This window comes from Halteromyces radiatus (assembly GCF_025201355.1).
Source record: "Halteromyces radiatus strain CBS 162.75 chromosome Unknown BX664scaffold_4, whole genome shotgun sequence".
Classification (NCBI taxonomy): Eukaryota; Fungi; Mucoromycota; class Mucoromycetes; order Mucorales; family Cunninghamellaceae; genus Halteromyces; species Halteromyces radiatus.
In genome coordinates, this window is record NW_026251690.1 from 2,629,974 (window position 1) to 2,653,039 (window position 23,066).

Below are 23,066 nucleotides of genomic sequence, written 5' to 3' on the forward strand. Positions count from 1 at the left end.
ATGATAGTAGACAGATATACTTGATAGATAATGAGACAAAAAAAAAAATTCAAATATTATTTTATTGATTCGATAAAAAAAAAAAAAAAAAAAAAACTGTACAAATGTAAGGATGGGATAATAATAAAATAAATTTTTTTTGGAAGGAAAAAAAAAAAAAAAAAAAAAAAAGAGAGAGAGAGAGAACAAGAATATGATACAAAAATAATTAAATAAATAAATATAAAAAAAAAAAATTGGGAAGATAATAATTACTATAATATAAACTATATATATATAAAAAAAATCAAAATGAATAAATGAATGAATAAAAAAAAAGAGGAATCATAATAATAAAACTAATCAAAATTCCATATCAGAGGCACCAGTTTCACCATCATTATCATCATCATCTTCATACCATTCGGCATCAGGTACCAGTCTATTCTTTGGAAAGGTAGGTCTTTGATCTTTTTCTAAATCATCCTCTTCATCTTGCAATTCCTCATCACCATCTAAGAAACCTTGGATATCCGGAGGAATTTCTTGCATTTGAATACTAGGTGCAGCGTCCAAGTAACGAAGTTGTTCCATCACACGTTCCCGTACCTTGAGTAGATATTGTCGATCATTTTGATTTTCCACACGTCCAGATAGGTAAGGATGTAATTGATAATCCGGTCGGAAAAAGTCAATGTATTCATTTGGAGGTAAATCATTAGAGAGTTCTTGATCCACCAGAATCGAAGTTTCATATGTCCAGCACCGAGCAACATTCCTCACTGTATAACCTCCACCACCAACTACCATCATTGGAACCTTGTAATCCTTCATGATTTGTACACATCGTCCGTGAGCTTCTATACTTAGATTAAAGCAGCCAAGTCGATCGCAGCCCAAAGAATCTGCACCGCACTGCAGTACAATTGCCGAAGGTTGATAAGTTGCCATCACGCCATCCATTACTTCCTTGAAAAGCCAGATATAAGCATCATCATCAATACCGTCTCGTAATGGTACATTGACTGAGTAATATTTGCCCAAAGAACTGCCGATTTCGTCTAAATGTCCAGTACCAGGAAAGAAGTCGCCGTTGTATTTGTGGAAAGATACCGTCATCACCCTATTGGTTGAATAAAATGCTTCTTGTACACCATCACCATGATGAATATCAATGTCCACATAGAGCACCCTAGGGAAATACCGTAATAGTTCAAGAGTACCCAGTACAATATCGTTAACAAAACAGAATCCACTGGCTTCACTTTTCTTTGCATGATGTAATCCACCTGACCAGTTGATACATATATCCGCTCCATCTGCTATCAGTTTCCTTGACGCCTCAATAGACGCACCCGCATATCGTTGACAAAAGTCGTAAATACCATCAAAAATAGGACAATCATCTCCAACATTGAATCGTTGAAATACTTGTTCAAACTCTTCCGCATTGTCTGGAGTCACTCTAACATATATATATATATATATATATATAATGTAAAAGGTATTAGTCTTGATCATTAATAAAAGGAAGGAAGTACTTTATACCTTTTCAAAAAGTCAACATAATCCGGAGCATGGAATTCCAAGATTTCATTATCAGTAGCACGTCTAGGTTGAAAAACTTCCATTTTTTTATGTAATCCATAGTTCAAAACAAGGTGGTTCGTAAGAGTAAGTCGGTGTGGTTTCATAGGATGTCGTTCCTATAAAAATAAATAAATAAGTTAATAAAATGATTAAAAAGAAAATCATATAAAGATTGTTATTTACTCCATAGTGATAATTGCCAACACCTTCATCGTGGAAATAAGCTACTCGTGTCTTATTGTGAGAAGCTAATCGTACATTGCTAGGTGTCATATATTTTTTCTTTTGTGTTGATTTGTAGTCGTCCATAAAAGTCACATCCTCTTCTTTTTGGCTTTTGCGTGGCATCGAATTGTCTGAATAATAAAAAGTGTCTCTCTAATAGTTTGAATGATAAAGTTAATTGTATTCAGTCCAATGAAAAAAAAAAAAAAAAAAAAAAAAAAAAAAGAGAGAGTGAGAAAGAGAGAGAGAGAAAGAAAGTACGGAAAAAAAAAATAAAAACTTTTGAAAAGACTTTTAATTGTAAACACCGATCCTCACTCATAGGATTAAAAAAGGAAATGGTACTTTTTTTTTTATTATTGAATATAAAAAAACACTTTGACTACATTATATAACATCTATTGACTTGTTTTGGCATACGTTCTTCCTCTAATTGTATTTGTGGTTGTTGTTCCATCAATGATGATTGTTGTAGTTGCTGTGATACTATAGATTGACGGCGTGTGTCAGGATCATAAGGAGATAATGATTGTAATGATGAACGATTTTGTTGCTGCTGTTGTTGTAATTGTGATTGTCTCTTTCGTTGCTGCTTTGTTGATATTATTTTTTGATATTGATCTTCATTATTGTTGTTGTTGTTCCATTCTGCTAATCGTTGAATTGCTTTTGGATAACGTTGACGAGCTGCCAATTGATACCAACGCTGTGCTTGTACTAAATCTTGACCAATCCCGATTCCTGTTTCACAATAATAACCACAAGCATATTGTCCCTTTGCATAACCACGATCTGCTGCTTTTTTTGCCCATAAATAAGCTTCCATATCATTTTGCGGTAATATACCTTCTGCACCAGTCAGATACCATCCTGAGAGAGCCAAAGCTGATTCCAAATGTCCTTGTTCTGCTGCCTTCCCATACCAAGCAATAGAGCGTCGTGCATCAATTGGGCATTGCATCATTCCATTTTCGTAAGCCAATCCTAATCTATATTGAGATGGAGCATAACCAAACCTAGCTGCCTTGGTCAATAATTCACGAGCATAATCTTGATCAGGAATCACCGATGGAATACCTTCTTTTTCATACGCCAAGCCAAGTTCATGCAAGATTTCAGGATGATAAGCATTCGCTAGAGGAGCTGCCCGTTTTAACCAGGATATACCTTCTTTTGGATGTTTGTGTTGTCCTAAGAGTCCACGGAGTAAGATCATGGCTAGTTTGTACATTGCTGATGGATCACCCAAGTTAGCCGCCTTGCGATAAAATTGAATAGCGCGTGCATTATCCCGTCGAGTGCCTAATCCAAGTTCATAACACACACCAACACGATAGGTACATTCTCGATGACTTTGCTTGGATCCTTGAAGATAAAGATTGAATGCTTTTTCATGACTAACATTGAGTAACATCAGACCAGCACCATAGGCATTGGCCAAATAGAATTGTGCATCAGCGAAACCAGATTTACCAATTTTGGATTGCATAGCCAGTGTCTTGACAATACGTTGAGCTTCAGATAACATTGCATTCTTGGCTTTGATAGAACGTACGGCATCATCAATTCGTACTTGATCCACAGCTTCCATTAGATATTTGGCGAAATTGAGTTGTAATGCAGGATTATGAGGAGATGCTTGGGCTTCACGACGAAAGTTGTTGAGATTTTCCAAAGTTGCAGGTGGGAATCGTGGATGATGTGGTTTCAAAGAGAGTGGATTGGGTGCTGGTTCTGTAATGGAAGCAATATAGGAGGAACTGTCAGGATAGTAACTGTTGTCAGAAATGATACTGTATCGTTTCTTTGTGATGCTATCAAAGGAAGGTGAATAAGATCCAGTAGTAAATTTAGATGATGGTGGATTCAGAGTGACAGAAACAGTAGAATCATTGAATGTTGATACTGATGATATGGATGATGTTGATAAAAACATAGACCTGGGACGTCCTGTATAAGGTTGATCATTTGAAGAGAATGGGGAACCATGTGATTGTTGTTGTATTTGGCTGAAAGGGCGCATAGATTTATTTTGTGGCTGTTGGTATTGTTGATGTTGTAACGGTTGAGTCATATTGTTGTTATTGATTATCCTTGGTGAACATACACGTGATATACCAGAAGCATGCAAAGTAGAATCTTGACTGGTTGCATTGATGGTGTCGAGTGCAGGAAAAGTTTTGAATTCAGTAGTGAGTGATTTTGCAGAAGGTGGTGGAGAGAATACGCCACAGGTATTTTCAACAATAGGAGGAGGAATTGAAGGATTACATTTTTGGAGATGAGAAGAACAATCAGAGGTGTCATTGTGTAACACGGAGGCGTTGTAACCCTTTGTAAGTTGGAGACAGTTGTTTGACATTGGTAAGGAATTGTCTACACCAGTTCTTGAAATGTCATCAGTAGGTTTGAAAATATATGGTAAGGCTAATATGTCCTTTTCACCTTGTTGTATTGTTCTTTGTTGATCAATAGATTGTTCAGTCGATCCTGGTTGAGAGTTTTCGTCAAAAGAATTTTGAACTTTGTCTATTGTGAGTTGCGTGTTCATGGTGTGCTGTAAAGTAGATCCATGAGGAGATAACATTCTTGTTATTAGGTTTTGTCCGTATTAATAAACTAAAGAAAGAAAGAAGAAATTAAAAAAAGGAAAGAAAAGGAAAGAAAAGAAAAAAAAAAGTCGGAAGAAGAAATGAGTAAATGCAAAAGTACCAAAAAAAAAAAAAAAAAAAAAAAAAAAAAAAAAGATTCAATATCGCCGACGATTGAAAAGAAGGAACTAAAGCAAACAAACAGGTTCTTTTTATGTATGTAGAAAATAAATCATTCTTTATTTTAAATCAATGTTATTTTGTAAAAAGACGCATTTGATAATATCGAAATAAAAAATATCTTCTTTTTTTTTTCCACGTGGTAGTTCATCTTTTTTTCTATTTGAAATAATCTTTTTTTTTTTTTTGCCAAGAAGATATAAAAGTGATATATAGTCATTTTAAGGGAAAAAACAAAACGCAGGGGAGAAAACAAATGATTTGTTATTCACAGTTTAAATAAACAAATATTTTTTTTTCTTCTTGATTTCTGCATAAAAGAAAGAAAAGGGGAACGTATTAGACCCAGTAAACGTTATGTATGTAAATCATTCATCTAGAAAGAAAAAGAGTGTTGATGCTCAATAATCATTTTTGTGGGGTAATGGCACGATTACTAAAAAGATATCAAACTAAATAACTCTTTTTTTATTTTTTCATTTGAAGGAGGTCACTATAGAAACAAAAGTCATTCCTATTAGCATTCCAAAATCATAAGTAGCTCTAATGCAAGTCCCCTTTCTTTATATATATATATATATTTGATACTAATATAAAATAAATCATCATCCATCATTACCAACATCATCAATAGATAATATACTTTACGATGATTAGGATACAATAGAATTTAAAAAGGAATATCTTTAATTGATAAAATAGATTGATCATATTGATCAACCATCGGATAGAAAGAATAAGTAAATTAATGATCGATACGGTAAATAATTGGGATCTCTGAAATTGAAAAGAAATAAAATCAAGACTTTAGTCCACAAGATCAGTGTAGTAGTATTATATTGAACAACATCATCATCATCGTTATATTGTCAAAATGGCAGCAAAGTCAATAGAATGCTAATCATCAACTTTATTTTTTTTTCTTCTTCCAATGATGATATAGTATTAATCTATATATCATCAAAAAAAAATCAATATGATCTCTCAACATGTATCTACTTCCTGCATCTTCATCAACCCTGCCTGCAAAAAAAAAAAAAAAAAAAAAAAAAAAAAAAAAAAAAATCGGCACCTCCTACTTGTTCCGAAAACATAAATATTATCACCTTATTGACTATCGCTTAATGATAATAGAGTAACCTTGATGATACCCATACATGCTACTAGTGAATTTGGAACATTGAAACATGGAGATTAAGATAACGAATTGAGAAAAATATCATATATGAATTCATCTTTGATTCAATAAAGAAAAATTATATTTTACATCATGTAAACTGGATGATATACAATGTGATGGATTTTTACTTATAAATTTCCTTCAAAAGGAATGTTATATTGGTTTACTGTATATTTTCTATTTGAATAGTAATATTGATCAAACACATATAAGTATATGAGTGCGGTGTTTGGATCTCCAAAGTGTTGTTGACTTACCCAGAGAATAAATTTTTGGCTCTTTTTTTTTTTTTTTTTTTTTTTTTTTTCTTTTATTCTTTTCTTCTTTGATTATGTGGAACGCTAACGAAAAACTTTTGTTGCGTTCAAATGTACGTTACAAAAAAGCGGAAGGATCTTTATTCGTTACTCCTCAACGTGTGGCATGGCAACAACATGGTGTTCCTCAATTGAATCCATCTATCAATTATGATACTATAGCCTGTAAGCAAAATATAATACCCTTTATTGACACATCAAAGATTAGTTTAATCTTTGCTTTTATATTTATTCTCTTTTCTTATTTCCATTCTTCAAAAAGAAACTAATTTATCATTTTATTATTATTATTATTATTATTATTAGCTCTTCAACAAACGCCAAAAGAATCACCAAAAGTTCTATTCAAGATTGTCACCAATCATCCTGAACCAAAGGTTTATACGTTTCAGTTTATCTCTCCCAAAGGTCTGATTGAACGCGAAGGTATCAAAGCACAAGTGACTGAATTATGGGCGAAAGCACGCGGAGCTACACCATCGGCTATGGGAACACCAGCACCATTAACACCATCCGCTGGAATAGGATCACCGGGAACACCATCAGCAGCAACTACACCATCAGCAGCACAATCACCTCTAGGTAATTCGTCAGTAGCATCTACACCACAATTACAACCATCCACACCACAACAACTACCGACTGGTGCATCCACTCCTTCTTCTACCGCAGCCACTCCAGCAACAGGAACACCTTCCCCTGCTTCTTCGGGAATGTCTCTCAGTCGTAAACAGGAATTCAAAGATCGCAAAGAACTTTTATCCAGCAGTCGTGAATTACAAAAATTACATATGGAACTTGTAGTATCTGGTAAAATTGTATCAGAAGAAGAATTCTGGTCTAGTGCTTATGTGAAACGATATCGACAAAAACTCAAACTGGATGCTGTTTCAAGAGAAGGTCGTCTCAAAGGAAGATCATCACGTATGGTGGAACTCAAACCTGGTCAACAAGAAGGTTCGGATGTCAAGTATACTTTGACCAGTCAAACAATACATAATATATTTACGGAATACCCCTCAGGTAAATCAAAGGAAAAATGGGATGAGAAGAAGAACTCGGATAAAAAATTAGATACTAACTTTTTTTTTGTTATTTGTTTTTAGTCAAACGTGCATATGATGCTAATGTACCAGACAAGGTAGTAATATGAGTTGATATAAGAAACATTTGAATAGATCAATTAATATATATATATATATATATTTCTTTCTATCACATCCTTCTATAGTTATCGGAACAACACTTTTGGAAAAGATTTTTAGCCTCTGAATTCTTTCATCGATCACGTACTGGTAGCCGATCTCAACTCACACCTTATGATGACATATTTGACCAATGTCTACAAGAAGAAGATGATGGTAAAAAAAAAAAAAAAAAAAAAAAAAAAAAGGTGGAATCTTGAATTAATATATGATCTACGTATGATTTTTGATAAATAGAAAACGCCAAAGCTCCTGATATCTCAAAAATGGATAGAATTAAAAGAACTATTGATTTAGAGGCATCTATTGAAGATCATATAGAGGTAAGCTTGTAGATTTTTTTATAAAAAAAAGGAAAAAGACGATATGAATGAAACTTTGTTTTTATTATACAATTAGGGTGGCAATGCTCCAGACTTCACTATGGTGGCAGGTCGAAATGCCCAAATCTTACCATTAATTCGACGATTCAACAGACATGCAAGTCGAGTACTTGAAACGCCACCCTCGTAAGTTTCTTTGTTTTTGTTTAGTTTTGAGTTGTCCAAAAACAAAAAAGAAAGATAGTGGGCTGACTTTTTTTTTGTATATATGAATTAGGAAACTGAAACCTAGGAACGATAATGTAAGTGATAGGAAATGTTATTCAAAATTAGAATGATGAACTTATTATTAGCGTGAAATGACATGATTGTTTCATAGGATGATATCGAAAGTGAAATTTTATTGCCAGATTTGACAAATGATGCACCGCCTGAAAAGATTATATTGGATATTCAAGATACTTCACGTTACTTTGAAAGTCAAAGCAATGAACAAAAAACAAATCAAATTGATCTCAAGGTAATAAGGAAAAAAAAAAAAAAAGAAATTGGGAATCAAATAGGATAATGATTGACAGTACTAATCATAATATCTATATATAGGAAGCTGAAAAGTTAATATCAGGATATAAACGTCATTTCGAAGGATGGCAACCAGAATTGACCAAGGTAATAATGGAAATGGAAAATAGAAATATATCAAATTGATTTCTTATTTTATATATAATTATTTCATAGCATGTGATGAATTCCAAGGTGGCAGATCGTGTTTGTAAGGGATTAACGGATAGAATTAGAAAAAGAAGTAGACATTATGAAAAAGCAGCTATCTCAGGTTTGAAAAAAAAAAAAAAAAAATAGACAGAAAAAAAAGAAAGAAAAGGAAAGAAAAAGATCTCACTTGTTTTTTTTTTTTTTTAATAGACGAAAAATTACCAGCAGCAGCACTTGTAGCTATTCAAAGTTACCATTCGGCCACCAATGAAATTCTTCGACACTTTTGGTCTTCCAATGATCCGTATCGTGCAGATAAGAATGCTCGGATGGTAGATGGTCTGAAACGACAACAAAGAAAATTCAAGGAGGTGTTGATTACAGTGAATAGTCATCAAGGGGATGTGGATCGTGGCAAAGAGGTAAAAAAAAGACATATAGGAAAGTTTTAACTCATTTAATTTTCAATTAAAATTCTTTTTATTTTATTTTATTTTTATTTTTTTCTTAATAGGCACTTGAACCATTACAGGTTGCTACAACAAAAGCATTAGAAATAGCTAGCAAACGACGAAAACGGTGAATTTGTTATTTTTTTTTTAGATCTGATTTGGATTTTGTATATAGTCAATAAATAATTTCGATTAGAAAAAGGGGAAGAGGGAAACGCTTTTTTGGTTATACATTAGTGTGTGTGATTGGATTGATTTTTGAAGTTTTTTTTTTGTTGGCTGAAACCATTCTGTATAAATATCAGTCTCCGCCGGAAGGTTGCACGATAACCCATGGCATAAAGAAGTTTTTCATTTTACGGATCCTTAACTTTTTTTTATCTGGTCTTTTCTTTATTTTTTTTTTTTTTTTTTTTTATCTATGTCTAAAACAATGGAGTCACCTTTATTTCTCTCACCTAATCCCAATAGTGATACGTTATCAAACTCTGATTATACTTCTGATTATATTAGTGACATGTATGACTTGACTCCACCTGTTGAAACTACTCCTACTCGTCATCGAAAATCGACAAAAAAAGTGTCAGTACTTTTATTCAAAAATTATACAAGTAAGTCATCAACTATTAAAGAAAAAAAATAATAACTTATATTCTTATATATATATAGTATGTTAGAAGACAATGCTCATGCCAACTTGATATCGTGGAATACTTCAGGTGCTTCTTTTTCTGTATGTAATGCCAAACTTTTTTCCAAAGAAGTCTTACCTGCTCATTTCAAACATAACAATTTTTCAAGTTTTGTACGATTATTGAACATGTAAGTGATCTTTTTTTTTTTTTAGGCAAACTGACATTGATATATTTCATAGGTATGGATTCCATAAAATCAGTAAATCACCAAGGGGTCAACGATCCAATGAAAATGAAATTTGGGAATTCTCACATGCAAAATTCATCAAAGGACGACCAGATCTACTTCAAGGAATCAAACGAAAAGCAATGGATTCAGAACTGATGAAACGAGAAGCGGGTGATATTCAAAATTCTTTTGCTATGCTTCAAATGTCACAAACCGATCTTATTCAACAATTTTATACTTTACAAGAAAACTTTTCCAATCTTCTTCTTAATTTTGAAGAATCAAAAAAAATACAACAGCAACAAGAACTTCAAATTCGTCGATTATCTGAAGCCCAAGGCATACCACTTCCACAACAACCATCAATGAATCAATCACTACAACGACATCGACGTTCGACTTCAACACCCTCCTTCCCAATAGCTCAACAGGAACAACAAACTACTAATGAACCTTTTAAAATGCTCGTCACCACCCCAGTGTCATCATCCAGTGGTACCATATCAACCTCTTTTGGTGGATATCCCTCTTCAACAGATAATCAACCATCCATCTCTTACCCAAAGTGGCCCAATCAACCCATCATACCTTCTCGCTCCAAATTAGGTAATCCCTTGCAACAACAACAACAACAACAACAACAAAGTGATGATCCCAATATCATCTTTTCTCCAATGTCCTTCCATACTGCTGCTAATACTCCTTTACCACCAAGTCCTATGTTACTTGCTAGTCCTGATCTTGGTATGTCACCGGATTCCTCTGAAGATTCGTTAGGCTCTTTTGCATTCCACTTGACTCATCCCGATACCCTTGATCCCACTTTAATGTAGTTTTTTTATGTCTCTACTTTGTTTTGTCATCCTTCCTCATCATATTAATTAGACAGTATCTTTTTTGTCATTCATTTTTTTTTCAAATTGCAGATAAAATATATATAAATAAAAAAAAAAAAGTGTTAAATAAATAGTGTCGATATATTTTTATTCAATTATTGTATGTATATATATATATAAAGGAAGAGCGATCTATTCAATTCTATTCTACATCTATTCCGGTATCTACCCATCTAATTCATCCATTCATCTAAATTTTGTATATACTATGGAGTTTCTTGTTATCGCTAACCACCCAGTCTAATTTTCTTGCACGTCTATATATATATATATATATATATATGATTGAAAAAGATCAAAAATCATGACGATCAGTCCCTTTATCTTTTTTTTTTTGGATCTTACCCATCTTCGATCGAATATGCCCATGCATGTACCGTCAATGGCTGTCCACTCTTCCAAGCATTCTGCACAACAACTGAATGACATACATTTTTGGCTGAATTGATTGCATTCAACTCGACAAGTTTCTTGATCCTTTGTCCTTCATCCTTAAGATCATCGAATTCCGCTTCGTGTACTAGAAAAAAAAATGAAGTATTGATAACTAGAAATCACCACTTTATTTCATGACTTACATCGATATACGTCCTTGATACTTCGTAACCAGTTATCAATCAAACCAAAAGATTTGTTGGAAAGAGCAGCTGTAACCCCACCACAATTGTAATGACCTAAGAAGAAAAAATATTATCAATAAAAAAAAAAAATAAAAAAAAAATACAAGGTCCTTACCGCATACAATGATATGTTCCACCTTCAATGCTTCCACCGCATACTGAATAACAGAAAGACAATTAAGATCGGCATGGTTGACAACATTGGCAATATTACGATGAACAAAGATTTCACCTGGACCCAGCTGAACAATTTGATTAGCCGGGACACGAGAATCAGAGCAACCTATCCACAAGATCTTGGGTTCTTGTTGTAAAGCAATGGTCTTGAAAAATTCAGGATCTTCATGTATCACAGCAGCTGCCCATTGTCGGTTGTTTTCCAATAAGCCTTCCAACGATGAATCCTTAGGGTCGAATTTATTACGTTGCACCGTCGAAGGCATCCCACATTCACATTGTTGTCGTAACTTTTCATTGCTGGGATCACTAAAGGAAAGTGGTTGGAAGAATCGACGGAACTTGGTGTTCAATCCTTCCTTGGGTTTGTCACCATTGTTGTTTTGATGGTGAAGAAACATGCTATGACTGAATCCGCGTTTCTGCAAGAAGGCTATAGTTGTCATGCGACTGTTGACTAGACTTGTACCTCGCCATAATGAAAAAGATATCAAACCCGACATTGTGGAATAGATAGAAGAGATATATATATAAAAAAAAATAAAAATAAAAATAAAAATAAAAAGAAAGTAGAGAGAAAGAAGAAAGGAAATGAAAAAAAAAGTGGGGTTCTATTTTTTTTTTTTTTTTATTAAGATGAAGATCTCATTTTTTTAATCAGCGATATTAACTTATTTAAGAAACTTTTTTTTATATTCGTCTAGATTGATTGATTTCTTGAGTTGCTTGTTCAGTTCTTGTATTAGCATGGTATTGCATTTCCTCATCACCAGCCACATGTCCAATCATCTTCTCTAAATACCCCATCCATCGATTATATTCACCATGAAGACGACTAGGTGCACCTTGGTCTGTTAAACGCTCAGCAAGTTGTAATGTGTGGTCACCCCATTCTTCCCACGCTTGGCCCCGATGCTCCCAATCATCTAACCCCGTCACCCTGCCTAGTGTGTTTTGTGCCATTCCGGCTCCTTTGATCATCTTACTTTTACATTTTAACCATACTGGATCATCCGTGCATCTTTCTTGTGTGGTGATAGTTTCTGGATCATACTCTTCTTGTTGATCCGATGATCTTTTATTTGTCGGAAGAATCGATTTCGGTCCCATTTATTTACGTTGGAATTTTTTTTTTCTCTTGCTGTTGTAAAAGAAGGAAAAAAAAGGTGTCATTTCGGGAAAAAATAATTCTATACAATGAAAATGAAACCATCATGATTTTCGGTTTCAAAAAAAAAAAAAAAAAAAAAAAAAAAGAGTTGAAACAAAGACCTTCAACCTGTTATGCAACTCGAAGATCAAAAAAGAATATCAGAAGTAACTATTTTTATTGAGCTATATACAAGAATACAAGAGATTAAAGAAGATGATAACTAAAACTATACACAGAGAGAGAGAGAATATGGGTAAATAAGATAATAGGAGAAAAGCATTTCAAGTTGACTTGTTTTTGTCATGATTATTCTGGGAGTCAGAAAGTAAATAATCCGTCATTTTCTTTCCAATCGCATCATCATCACGCTTTTTTCTTTTCTTGCCAGTAAGAGTAGGTTCTGGAGAGGATATCTTGACAAATGTACCACCACATGTTGCTTGATGTTCTGCAAACCATCTATCTGCCTTTTGTGGAGGTCTACATGAAAAAAAAAAGATGTAAGTATAGGAATAACATTTACAATGTCATCATCACCTGTTCATAGTTCTCGAGACTTTTCCAAAATAAGGTGCTCGATGTTTGCAGGGCCCCTGGGAAAGAAGAAAAAAATGTCAATAAAATTGTGATATCTTTTTTTCATTTTTCACTTACATTGCATTGCCATACATGCGTCTTATAATGTCGAACTTCATCATGGAATCTAGAATTAAAAAAAAAAAAAAGTATCATTCAATCCTTCTGCCTTTTTCCACATCCATCATCCACTCCTTATTCGTCATTGAAATCCTTACGTGTGATATACAGTGATGTTGGTTCCCGCCAGTTTATTGATTCTTGTTGCCTCTGCAAGGAATTCAGGTCCATGAGATTCTAAAAAGTAAATAACCCTAATGAGGTGACGACTTTCCTTCTTTTTTTTTTTTTTTTTTTTTTTTTTTTTTTGTATTTACCATGATTGTCATATCGTTTAGTCACAAAGAGTAAAGCATGGATCATTTCGTGCTAACAAAACAAAATAAGGGTTATGTCAAATACGTATTATTAAGATATCTTTGGACTTACTAATAAAGTGTTGATCATATCTGTTCGTGGTCGAAATTTCAAAAGTGCTTCTGATAAAGTGACTGTACAGAGTCCACCAGTGGGATGGAAAGTACATGTGCCTGCGCTATTAAAAGTAATCAGAACAAGAAGATGATATAATTTCAGTTTCAAATATGCATTGCAATTTTCCATATTTACCATGATGTCATTCTTTTGGACCATTTCACCTAGAAATGAAGATAAATGTCAAGTTGATATCATAAAAAATAGTCTAATATATGCCTTTCATACCTCGACCATACCAAGTTTTCCGGAAAAGTAAAGATCATTGAAAGCCAAGAACAAACCATGTAGATCTGGATTGGGGTCCTGTTCATCGTTCAGAGCGTACAATGGATTCGCCGAAGTAGACATAGCTGATATCTGCCGTTTATTCTCTTCTTCTTCTTTTTGTAACTGTTTCGCCAATATCATGTCAGGATCCTCTTCTTCCGTAAGATCAACCACCGAAGTTCCAAAAAAAGATTCTATGGATGTGGTCTTGGTGTTGTCACCTTGGGATGTCGTACTAGTAGCAGTCGTAATTGTTGTCGTTGAATTCAGTGCATTACTTTCTTTCAACATTTCTTGTTGCAACTCTTCAGCTAATATTTCATCATTCTTGATATGGTTTTCTTGCAGATCCTGTTGTAATCGTTCAGCAAATGCTTCGTCTGCTTTGACCAAAGCTGTCATACGGATATATTGCAGATGCAATCGTTCTTCCTCTTGTTGTAATCGCCTCGCTATATCTTCATCAGTTTCAATATGTGTACTATTGCTACTATTGCCAGTGGTGAACATACGAAAACGAAAACGAAAAAGAAAAATAATAGGGTATGAAGGAGTGATTGAGGAAAGAAAAGAAGAGAACAAAAAAAAAAAGAAAAGCAGTTTTTTTAGTAGAAACTGATGAACGGAATTTGAATTTCATCCTTATTGATCTTTGATGTATTGATTAAACTTTTGGATTTTTGATATATATAAATGAAACAGTAGAAGTCACCTTCCAAGACAGTGAAAAAGAAAATTGACATAAATACAGTTGTTCTCACAAAAAAAAAAAAAAAAAAGAAAGAGTTACGCTGCATGTACTCTCAGTTTTCTTTTTGCAGGATTTCAACATTTGAGAGAAAAATGAGCAACATTGGGGAAGACAACATACTCTCAGTCTAATTTTATTCATCTATGGTCTTCTTTATGATAGTTACCTCATAAACGTTGGTGTATAAAATGATATTGTTGATGATTAATGAATAGAATCATGTGTGATGAATGATTGATTACAAAGTTGACTGATAAATAGTATATACATAAGTAATGAGTGATGAATGATTGATCACAAAATTGACTCATAAATAGTAGGTACATAAGTTAATGAGTGATGATTCTCTTTATTTTATCACTCCATATGATAAAGTATCCTATATATGAATGAAGAGGAAAATAAGTACACCCGTACGCGATATAGGACGGACTCTAAAAAATAGTAGGCGCGCGTTCCGTAGTCCAAAAAATCGTATTTTGGGCGCGAATCCTCGAATCTTTATTGTTTTTCTTTCACTTTATTTTTCTTTTTTATATCACCATGGATCAAATTACTCAAGGTGCTATCAAGATCTTGTATGATAACGATCAATCTAATCCTATTCACAACAACTGTCTTGTTCAAGTCATCAATATTAAACCAGTGGCTTCTCAAACAGGTGTTACACGTTACAGGTAAACCATCAAACAAAAAAAGTTTTTTTTTCTTGGTAAAATTGAATTCTTGTTATTCTTTTTATCATGTAGAATCATTATCTCTGATGGTGTCCACTTTATGCAAGGTAACAAGTTGAAAAAACACCCAAAAAAAAGAATCGAGTATTTGTTACTAAGTTTGTTCCTTGCTCTTATTATAGCGATGTTGGCCACAATGCATACTGCACTGATTGAAGAAGGTAAATTGAAAAAGTTCTCCATCATTCGCCTTACCGAATCTGTATGTAATGAAGCAAGCAATCGAAGGTAAATGATAGTATTATTGATAGTATTGTCAAGACTAATAGTACTTTTCGTTTTTTTTTTTTTTTTGGCTCTCTCTCTCTCCCTCTCTCTCGCTTTGATCATAATAAAAGAATCCTTATTGTATTACAATTACAAGTGGTGTCAAATGAAGCTACTAGTCGTCTTGGTGATCCTTCCAATATTGAAGGACCAAATGTTTCAAAAACTCCTACTAGCACGCCTCCAGCACAGCAACAACAACAACAACAGCAGCAGCAACAACAACAGCGACAACAAGCTGGTCAACCTTTGTTTATGCAAAGAAATAATGGTGGCAACAATAGTTACGCTCCTGGAAATGTCAACATGCAGTTAGAATCATCTCTATTCCCAATCAAAGGCTTGAATCCTTATCAAAACAAGTAGGTTCAATGACAACGGTGATCGGTTGAGACATATCTCTAACTTTTTTTTCTTATTCTTCTTCGATAAATCATAGATGGGTCATCAAGGCTCGTGTCACTCAAAAATCCGATATTAAAACATGGTCTAATCCTCGATCAGAAGGCAAACTTTTCAGTGTGAACTTGTTGGATCAATCAGTAAGCACAATAACTATAAATAAAAATGATGATTGAAAAAGAAGTAATCAAGTATACTTATATAAATTGATGATTGTATTGATATAGGGTGAAATCAAAGCAACAGCATTTAAAGAACAAGTAGATAGACTTTATCCTCTTTTCGAAGAAGGACGGGTAAGAATTTTTTTTAAAAAAAAAAATATCAAACGTCAAGATAGTGGAAGAAGGAAATGAAATATTAATTACATGGTTTTAGGTTTATTATATCTCTCATGCTCGAGTTACTATGGCCAAGAAACAATTCTCCACTTTGGATAATGAATATGAATTATCATTTGATCATACTACTGAAGTTGAACTGGTAAATAAAAAGAAAATAAAAATATGAAATACATAATAAATTTATATACTTACAATGATATCTCTTTTGGATGACTTCTTTGTAGTGCTCTGATGAACAAACAATTCCTGTTATGAACTTTAATTTTGTCAAGATTGCTGATATGGATAAATATGAAAAGACTAGCGTTGTTGGTAAGGAAAATGAAGAGATAACATATATGTAGTTCAAGGACTCATTTTTATATTATGTGGATTCCTTTTCTTTTTTTTTAATTGTAGATGTCCTTGGTGTTGTACGGGACGATTCTGGTATGCAAGAAATCATATCTAAAGCATCTGGAAAACCTGTAAGTAATTCACATCAATCCAATTTCTCTAATATATATATATAATTATGGTTTATTTTTTATTTTGTTTAGACCAAAAAACGGGAATTGACTCTTGTGGATGAAACCCAAAAACAAATTCGACTGACTCTTTGGGATGCTGTTGCAGAAACATTTGATGCTACTGGATCTCCTATTGTTGCTTGTAAAGGTTGTCGTGTCAATGAATTCAATGGTCGTACCCTTTCGTTATCAAGCACTGGTATAATCAAAAGAGACCCTGGTATTCCCGAAGCTCAAAAATTACAACAATGGTAAGATTTAAAGATTTTATTATTGTTATTATTATCGGAACAGTTAGATGATAACTTTGTTTTTCTAGGTTTAACAACTATGGTCAAAATGCTGTTTATTCCAACTTTAATTCCATGCAATCATCTGATGGTAGCAGTTTTGCACCTACCTTCTATCCTAAAATGACTATTCAAGAAGCCAAAGAAAAGAAGCTTGGCGAAAGTGAAAAGGTAAAATAAAAAATAAAATAACTATAAAAAAAAAAAAAGAGTGAGAAACAAGTTATATTAATAATTATTTATGATTTTGTTTATTTATTTATTTATTTTTAGCCTGATTACTTTGAAATTCGAGCCACTATCATGTTTATCAAGAATGAAAATTTCTGTTATCCTGGGTGTCCTGATTGTCGCAAAAAGTTGGTTCAAGAAACTCATGGTTGGAGATGTGAAAAATGCCAAAAGACTCTTGCTGCTCCTGATTACAAATATGTCCTTTCTTTTAGTGCTGAAGATGCAACATCTCATTTATATCTTCAATCATTCGATGATACTGCGGTAGTGATTATGGGCAAGAATGCTAATGAAGTGACAGCATTACGTGAAACTGACGAAACCGCCTTTCGACAAGTATTTGATGATGCCAATTTCAAATCTTTCAATTTTAAAATCAAAGCTACACAACAAATCTTCAATGTAAGTCATCCATTTTTTATTATTTATTTATTTAGTTAAAAAAAAATAAGATATTAATAATGTTTTATATTATTATATAAACTATAGGATACACCTCGAACGCGATATCAAGTAATGGAAGCCAATCCTGTTGACTTTGTTAGGGAAGGTGAAGAATTAGTAGCAGCCATTGACAAATTGATCGTTTAATTTTTAGTTTATTTTCGTTTTATATATATCAATAAAACTTCTCTTTACGCATTGACGCCTACAATCAATTTCTGTGTAACCCAATAAAAGTATCACTCCTTTTTTTAACTTTTCTTTTTTTTTTTTTTCTTAAGACTTGTTATTTGTTCAATTTTTATACTCCACCCTTTTTTTGTCTTTTTTTGTCTATACCATGACTTTATTTACACCACCAATGAGTCCACCTGTAATAACAACAATTAAAAAACAAGACGATTCATTATCATTACCTCGAAATAGTCATTCCAACTACTACAACAACAACAATAGCACACCCAATTTATTCACTAATGTATCAACTTCTTCAGGCACCAATAAAGCTATGAGTATTATGTCGACTTCCAGTTACCAATACGCCAGTACGTTTGTTACCGAACTTGAAGACCAAGAAGAAAATGTATCGTCTACAGCATCTATTCATTCTACACCACCATTAACAGAGAATTCATATCAGCTTTCGAAACAAGATCTTCAGTCTGCCATGGATGCTCATCGTACACTATTAGCAGCTGCTCAAACTTATCGAGAACAACTCATTCAGCTTTCCAATGCTTCTGCGAACTTTGGTATTGCTTTGGAATCAGTTGCTAAAAATAAAGCTGCTATGGATGCAGGTAAAAAAAAAAAAACTCAGGACCTGGATGGTTTGATTTTAGATGCATAACTTATTCTCTCCTTTATCATAGGTCAAGGATTACAAGCAGCAGCCGGTTTACAACTATTATATTCAAATCATCATCAAATATTGGTAATTGAATTTAAGATAAGGAATGGGATGAATCATGATATATTGACTATTTTACATTTCTTTTTCTTTATCTTCAGGCTGATACAATGCACAAGACATTTGAAGTTCCGCTTAGCGAGATGATTCACGAGCATGAATTAACCATCAAGGTAAAAGAAAAAAAAAAAGAAGAAGAAGAAAGAAAGATTAACAAACGATAATATGTTATTCTATTAGGAAAGTCAAAAAAACTACAATATGGCACTTCAAATGGTCAGTAAAAACATCCGGAAAACAGAAGCAGCAAACTTGCAACAAGCTAAACGAGGACAACGTGACCTACAACAATACAGACGTACATTACAAGATTTAACAAGACAAGTGGATGAACTAGATTATATTAAAACGACATATAATCAACGCATACAAGACTTGGAACAGATTTATCATCAAGAGATTCTGCATCAAACTGGTTGGTTGGTACGAGCTCAAGCGGATGTACATGAAGTATTAGCAAGTAAAGGATTAGCTGATCCGACTTTGGAACAACTGATTCAACAACACCCTGATCCCTTCCATTCTTATGCAACTTTGAATAACAAGAAAGATGAATCTGGTCATCTTTTTACTGTTTTACCAGCCAATTCATTGATTGATCCATTACCAGCAACAACAATCAATATTACTGATCAACAAGATGATGAAAAGGGAATACATGAACTTGACGCTACATTAGATCGACGCTTGCCAAAAACACCTTTTTTATATATCAGACCATCTACTGAAAGTTTTCATAGACATATTCAACAACAAATGCCTAGCAGCTCTATAAACCATTGTACAACGGAACATAGTGACGGAACAACGACAATACAAAACAACATTGGGAATGAAAAGCAATCAAATCAAAGTGAACAGCAATAAGATGACGAAACAAGAAGCCTTATGATGATGATGATGATATTCAAATTTCAATTTGACGGTCTACGAAATGGTTTGATGGGAATAAAATAAAATATGATGACCCGGGGTCCCCTTTTTTATGATCTTAAACTATATATATTTATATATTGTTTTTTTTTTTTTGAATTGTTAGCCCTTTAGAATATATATATATATATTTATATACATTATTTCTTTTTTTTTTTATTATTTTTTGATGTCATTCAATTACTAATATTATCATTATTATTTTGTATAATTATTCTTCTTCCCTAGTTAACTACATTTTTATTGATCTATCCTTATTACTATGTAAAGAAAAAATCGGACCCTTTCTTCTCATTAGTAGGAAAGATCCATTTTTTTTTTTTTTGAACATCAGAAATCCAATAAAATCTCATCTAAAGTCTTCTTTTAATATGACGACCCTTGTCAGGGTGAGAAAGGTTTGATCCTTTTTTATTGCAACAAATGGTAAAAGAAAATAAAGTTTTATTTCTCAGTTATAAAGCTTATTTTTTTTTTTTTCGTGTGTATCAGCGTTTCACACGCAATATTTGAAATGCCGAATACATAAAGATGATGATTGATTGTGAAGACTATCAAATCAAGAGGATTTAAAGATAGGTTTCTTTTGATTTAAATAATAAGTTTTCCTTTCCTAGTTAACTGATTATAAATAGAAATCTTTTTATAGATAAAAATGTAAATAAATTGGTCATATCAGCCATCAAGAACTCTTTTTTTTTTTGTCATACATTTCGACGTGGGGAAAAAAAAAAAAGAGAAATCCGGAGAAGTGGGGGGAGAATAAAAAAAAAAAAAAAAAAAAGTAATTATATTCTCAGTTTTTTGTGAATAGGCTTAAGTAATGATGATGATACCAATCAATCATCTATCTTATCTAAACTTGAACCTGATTCTTTTTTCACCCTGACTTTTTCAAGGACCCCTCTCAATATATATAATAATAATAAATAATAATTCAATTTTCCTTTTTAAGATCAAAAGTATGGATTATGAAATAGAAAAAAAAAAAGGATCGGAAAAAAATATCAAGTAAAAAAAAAGTCTTCTTTTTTTTTTATTTCTTTCTTCCTTTTTTTTTTTTTTTCTTTTCCTCCTTTTTTTCTTTTTTTTTTTTCCTTATTTTTTTTCATTCTCATCAAGATGACAGATATTGATCTTTCTTATTCTTTAAAAGATCAACTTCGAGCAGATCCTTTTGCATCAACAGAAGATCAAGTAGATGATACTACTGAAGCTGGAAAAATAGTTAAAAGTCAACCACCAGCTACTAAATGGGAATTATGGGGTTATTACCTTTATTATAATGGAGTAAGTAAAAGAAAATTATTATTGTTGTCATATAGTAATCCATTTTTTTATTTTATTTATTTATTTATTTATTTTTTATTTATAGAATAATGGTTTCACGATGAATTCATATATGACTAATATTTTACAATCACTTGCATTTCAAGGTGGTTTTGTTGATCCTTTACATCCAGAAATAAAAGGTTGTCCTGATTCTCAAGGTCCTTGTTTTGTTAATTGGGGTGTTGGTAGTGTTCCTGTACAATCTATGATGTTATATCTTCAAGCTATCTCTTTTTCTATTCAATTTACTTTATTCACTTCTTTTGGTTCTTTGGCTGATTATGGAAAATGGAATCGATATATCTTATTAACTTCTACTATTATTACTTGTGCTTGTCAAATATTACCTATTGTTTTGGTAAATGATGATGGAACTCATTGGAATGGTATGTTGGCTTTGGATCTTATTGGTTTAATTGCTTATGGTACAACTTTGGTATTTTATGGTGCTGCTTTTCCTACTTTAAGGTAAAAACCATCCTTTTTATCGTATACAAAAAAAAATATAAGCTGTTTTTTATTTTTATTTACCGCTTTTTTTTTTCCTTTTTGATCATCATATTATGATAATAGTGACAATTTACCTGTAGTTCGTCAAGCTCGTGCTGATCCTCAAAAGTCAAAAAGTGAAAAGATGGCAGTAGTTGAACGCTGGCGTAATCATGTTTCTGCTATCTCTACTACTTTTTCCAATATTGGTTTCTTAGTGGTAACAGGTAATAATAAAAAAAAAAAAAAAAGTGATGGATTGTTCTTTTTTACATAATTTGGTTTCTCTCTATTTGATAGGTGTTCTTTCTGGTGCTTCTTACTATCCATGGTCTAATTATACTTTCCCTGAAGGTACTGAAGCTGTACTTGGTAATGCTCCTATTTTCAATTATATTGCTACAGTTGTTTGTGGTGGATACTTTGTTATCTTCATGTTACCTTACTTTATTGCCCAACCTCGTGGTCGTCGTGGTCCTGATCTTCCTCCTGGTGAAAATCATTTAACTATTGGTTGGAAATCCGTGATTCAGGCTGTTTTGTAAGTTAAAAGAGTTAAAATATGATATAAAATGACTATAATGGATTTCGATTCTCATTTTATATATACATATATATAGAGAAGCACGTCGTTTCAGATATCTGTTTATCTATATCTTTGCTTACTTTTTGTTCTCAGATGCTGTATCCACAACAAATCAAATGATCGGTATTATTCAAGGCAATATCACTAATTTTAGTGCTCTCCAAACTACCATTTTGAATTTGGCCTCTGCCGTTACTTCTATCATCGGTTGTCTCTTCTTCTTATATATTTCCAAACAATTCGGTGTACGTACCAAACTTAATCTTATCATCATCATTGTTCTTTCAGGGGTTATTGCTGTTTGGGGTTGCTTTGGTATTGGTTTGGATAATTTTGGATTCAAAAATACTTGGGAATTATGGTTCTTCTATGTGTGGTCTGGTAAATATATATATATATATATCATGAATAAATCAAACTAATTCATATTTCTTATTATTTTTATTTTTTTTTTAAATAGGTCTTTTTACTGCTCCTATTTGGGCATGGCAACAAACCATGTTGGCAGAATTGACTCCTAAAGGCAAGGAAAATCTATTTTTCGGATTATTCGGTGTTGTCAATAAAGGTTCGGCTTGGGTGGGACCTGTGATCATTGGTGCTCTGACTCAAAAGACTTCTAATATTTATACTGGATGGGCTGTGGTGTTAACATTCTTTGTAGTGGGCCTTGCCATTCTTTTCTTTGTCGACGTCAAGAAAGCGAAATTAGAAATTGAACAATATTATAAGGAAGTAGAAGAACAAGAATTGGCAAAAGTGAACAAAGATAATATCGGAAACAAATTACAATTGGAATCATCCTCTGTTGAAAAGATCTTGGTCGAAGAAGTTCGGGCTTAGTTAGTCTCCATCTTTATCTTTTTTTTTTTTTTTTTTTTTTTTACATTTATATCTTCTATATATCAAATCTATATACATTTTAGTGTATT

The 23,066-nt window shown here is 32.8% G+C and overlaps 10 protein-coding genes across 10 annotated transcripts; 5 read left to right on the forward strand and 5 right to left on the reverse strand.

Moving 5' to 3' along the window:
* Positions 1 to 180: 180 nt before the first annotated feature.
* Positions 181 to 1,989, reverse strand: BX664DRAFT_280830 (uncharacterized protein). Its single transcript, XM_051541499.1, has 3 exons — positions 1,753 to 1,989; positions 1,528 to 1,685; positions 181 to 1,444 (listed from the first exon to the last, which is right to left on the reverse strand). The coding sequence occupies exons 1-3, from the start codon at positions 1,915 to 1,917 to the stop codon at positions 343 to 345; spliced, it is 1,425 nt and encodes a 474-aa protein (XP_051400536.1). The 5' UTR covers positions 1,918 to 1,989; the 3' UTR covers positions 181 to 342.
* A 163-nt stretch (positions 1,990 to 2,152) lies between these two features.
* Positions 2,153 to 4,458, reverse strand: BX664DRAFT_280833 (uncharacterized protein). The gene has a single exon (XM_051541500.1). The coding sequence runs from the start codon at positions 4,379 to 4,381 to the stop codon at positions 2,177 to 2,179; it is 2,205 nt and encodes a 734-aa protein (XP_051400537.1). The 5' UTR covers positions 4,382 to 4,458; the 3' UTR covers positions 2,153 to 2,176.
* A 1,897-nt stretch (positions 4,459 to 6,355) lies between these two features.
* BX664DRAFT_262079 (uncharacterized protein) lies at positions 6,356 to 8,158 on the forward strand (the record flags this gene model as incomplete). Its single annotated transcript, XM_051540705.1, has 5 exons — positions 6,356 to 7,085; positions 7,328 to 7,423; positions 7,505 to 7,590; positions 7,667 to 7,751; positions 8,001 to 8,158. Coding segments are annotated over 5 exons (1,155 nt in total), but the record flags the coding sequence as incomplete, so codon positions are not given.
* Positions 8,159 to 9,165: 1,007 nt separating this feature from the next.
* BX664DRAFT_333669 (HSF-type DNA-binding-domain-containing protein) lies at positions 9,166 to 10,577 on the forward strand. The gene is made up of 3 exons (XM_051545561.1): positions 9,166 to 9,338; positions 9,426 to 9,578; positions 9,631 to 10,577. The coding sequence occupies exons 1-3, from the start codon at positions 9,178 to 9,180 to the stop codon at positions 10,451 to 10,453; spliced, it is 1,137 nt and encodes a 378-aa protein (XP_051400539.1). The 5' UTR covers positions 9,166 to 9,177; the 3' UTR covers positions 10,454 to 10,577.
* On the reverse strand, positions 10,573 to 11,888 carry BX664DRAFT_333672 (carbonic anhydrase). The gene is made up of 4 exons (XM_051545562.1): positions 11,252 to 11,888; positions 11,095 to 11,190; positions 10,862 to 11,036; positions 10,573 to 10,773 (listed from the first exon to the last, which is right to left on the reverse strand). Exons 1-4 carry the CDS (start codon positions 11,814 to 11,816, stop codon positions 10,707 to 10,709), a joined length of 903 nt encoding a protein of 300 aa, XP_051400540.1. The 5' UTR covers positions 11,817 to 11,888; the 3' UTR covers positions 10,573 to 10,706.
* Positions 11,889 to 12,003: 115 nt separating this feature from the next.
* BX664DRAFT_350070 (uncharacterized protein) lies at positions 12,004 to 12,423 on the reverse strand (the record flags this gene model as incomplete). The annotated part of the gene is made up of 1 exon (XM_051547620.1): positions 12,004 to 12,423. One exon carries the CDS (start codon positions 12,421 to 12,423, stop codon positions 12,004 to 12,006), a length of 420 nt encoding a protein of 139 aa, XP_051400541.1.
* Positions 12,424 to 12,622: 199 nt separating this feature from the next.
* Positions 12,623 to 14,421, reverse strand: BX664DRAFT_333674 (SprT-like family-domain-containing protein). The gene is made up of 8 exons (XM_051545563.1): positions 13,805 to 14,421; positions 13,712 to 13,740; positions 13,532 to 13,637; positions 13,420 to 13,471; positions 13,261 to 13,339; positions 13,121 to 13,169; positions 13,004 to 13,059; positions 12,623 to 12,946 (listed from the first exon to the last, which is right to left on the reverse strand). Exons 1-8 carry the CDS (start codon positions 14,354 to 14,356, stop codon positions 12,748 to 12,750), a joined length of 1,122 nt encoding a protein of 373 aa, XP_051400542.1. The 5' UTR covers positions 14,357 to 14,421; the 3' UTR covers positions 12,623 to 12,747.
* Positions 14,422 to 15,119: 698 nt separating this feature from the next.
* Positions 15,120 to 18,070, forward strand: BX664DRAFT_333676 (replication factor-a protein 1). Its single transcript, XM_051545564.1, has 13 exons — positions 15,120 to 15,274; positions 15,347 to 15,381; positions 15,457 to 15,562; positions 15,673 to 15,963; positions 16,041 to 16,143; positions 16,231 to 16,299; positions 16,382 to 16,486; positions 16,572 to 16,659; positions 16,747 to 16,814; positions 16,887 to 17,107; positions 17,176 to 17,317; positions 17,420 to 17,782; positions 17,870 to 18,070. The coding sequence occupies exons 1-13, from the start codon at positions 15,141 to 15,143 to the stop codon at positions 17,969 to 17,971; spliced, it is 1,827 nt and encodes a 608-aa protein (XP_051400543.1). The 5' UTR covers positions 15,120 to 15,140; the 3' UTR covers positions 17,972 to 18,070.
* Positions 18,071 to 18,104: 34 nt separating this feature from the next.
* Positions 18,105 to 19,834, forward strand: BX664DRAFT_333680 (uncharacterized protein). Its single transcript, XM_051545565.1, has 4 exons — positions 18,105 to 18,624; positions 18,697 to 18,758; positions 18,836 to 18,907; positions 18,975 to 19,834. The coding sequence occupies exons 1-4, from the start codon at positions 18,165 to 18,167 to the stop codon at positions 19,659 to 19,661; spliced, it is 1,281 nt and encodes a 426-aa protein (XP_051400544.1). The 5' UTR covers positions 18,105 to 18,164; the 3' UTR covers positions 19,662 to 19,834.
* A 979-nt stretch (positions 19,835 to 20,813) lies between these two features.
* On the forward strand, positions 20,814 to 22,988 carry BX664DRAFT_333683 (autophagy-related protein 22-like protein). The gene is made up of 6 exons (XM_051545566.1): positions 20,814 to 21,017; positions 21,103 to 21,527; positions 21,633 to 21,775; positions 21,849 to 22,089; positions 22,169 to 22,515; positions 22,595 to 22,988. Exons 1-6 carry the CDS (start codon positions 20,850 to 20,852, stop codon positions 22,975 to 22,977), a joined length of 1,707 nt encoding a protein of 568 aa, XP_051400545.1. The 5' UTR covers positions 20,814 to 20,849; the 3' UTR covers positions 22,978 to 22,988.
* The last annotated feature ends 78 nt before the right edge of the window (positions 22,989 to 23,066 follow it).

Coding starts and splice junctions, on each gene's coding strand:
- BX664DRAFT_280830 (XM_051541499.1), bottom strand. CDS start 1,917: ATGCCACGCAAAAGCCAAAAAGAAGAGGATGTGACTTTTATGGACGAC. Junction 1,686..1,752: donor TTGGCAATTATCACTATGGA/GTAAATAACAAT, acceptor TTATTTTTATAG/GAACGACATCCTATGAAACC. Junction 1,445..1,527: donor TATGTTGACTTTTTGAAAAG/GTATAAAGTACT, acceptor TATATATGTTAG/AGTGACTCCAGACAATGCGG.
- BX664DRAFT_280833 (XM_051541500.1), bottom strand. CDS start 4,381: ATGTTATCTCCTCATGGATCTACTTTACAGCACACCATGAACACGCAA.
- BX664DRAFT_333669 (XM_051545561.1), top strand. CDS start 9,178: ATGTCTAAAACAATGGAGTCACCTTTATTTCTCTCACCTAATCCCAAT. Junction 9,339..9,425: donor CGAAAATCGACAAAAAAAGT/GTCAGTACTTTT, acceptor ATATATATATAG/TATGTTAGAAGACAATGCTC. Junction 9,579..9,630: donor TTTGTACGATTATTGAACAT/GTAAGTGATCTT, acceptor TATATTTCATAG/GTATGGATTCCATAAAATCA.
- BX664DRAFT_333672 (XM_051545562.1), bottom strand. CDS start 11,816: ATGTCGGGTTTGATATCTTTTTCATTATGGCGAGGTACAAGTCTAGTC. Junction 11,191..11,251: donor GGAACATATCATTGTATGCG/GTAAGGACCTTG, acceptor TTTTCTTCTTAG/GTCATTACAATTGTGGTGGG. Junction 11,037..11,094: donor TATCAAGGACGTATATCGAT/GTAAGTCATGAA, acceptor TTTTTTTTCTAG/TACACGAAGCGGAATTCGAT.
- BX664DRAFT_333674 (XM_051545563.1), bottom strand. CDS start 14,356: ATGTTCACCACTGGCAATAGTAGCAATAGTACACATATTGAAACTGAT. Junction 13,741..13,804: donor GAAAACTTGGTATGGTCGAG/GTATGAAAGGCA, acceptor CTTCATTTCTAG/GTGAAATGGTCCAAAAGAAT. Junction 13,638..13,711: donor TCCAAAAGAATGACATCATG/GTAAATATGGAA, acceptor TACTTTTAATAG/CGCAGGCACATGTACTTTCC.
- BX664DRAFT_333676 (XM_051545564.1), top strand. CDS start 15,141: ATGGATCAAATTACTCAAGGTGCTATCAAGATCTTGTATGATAACGAT. Junction 17,108..17,175: donor GCTCAAAAATTACAACAATG/GTAAGATTTAAA, acceptor TTGTTTTTCTAG/GTTTAACAACTATGGTCAAA. Junction 17,318..17,419: donor AGCTTGGCGAAAGTGAAAAG/GTAAAATAAAAA, acceptor ATTTATTTTTAG/CCTGATTACTTTGAAATTCG.
- BX664DRAFT_333680 (XM_051545565.1), top strand. CDS start 18,165: ATGACTTTATTTACACCACCAATGAGTCCACCTGTAATAACAACAATT. Junction 18,759..18,835: donor CAAATCATCATCAAATATTG/GTAATTGAATTT, acceptor CTTTATCTTCAG/GCTGATACAATGCACAAGAC. Junction 18,908..18,974: donor AGCATGAATTAACCATCAAG/GTAAAAGAAAAA, acceptor TTATTCTATTAG/GAAAGTCAAAAAAACTACAA.
- BX664DRAFT_333683 (XM_051545566.1), top strand. CDS start 20,850: ATGACAGATATTGATCTTTCTTATTCTTTAAAAGATCAACTTCGAGCA. Junction 21,018..21,102: donor ATTACCTTTATTATAATGGA/GTAAGTAAAAGA, acceptor TTTTATTTATAG/AATAATGGTTTCACGATGAA. Junction 22,090..22,168: donor TCCGTGATTCAGGCTGTTTT/GTAAGTTAAAAG, acceptor ACATATATATAG/AGAAGCACGTCGTTTCAGAT.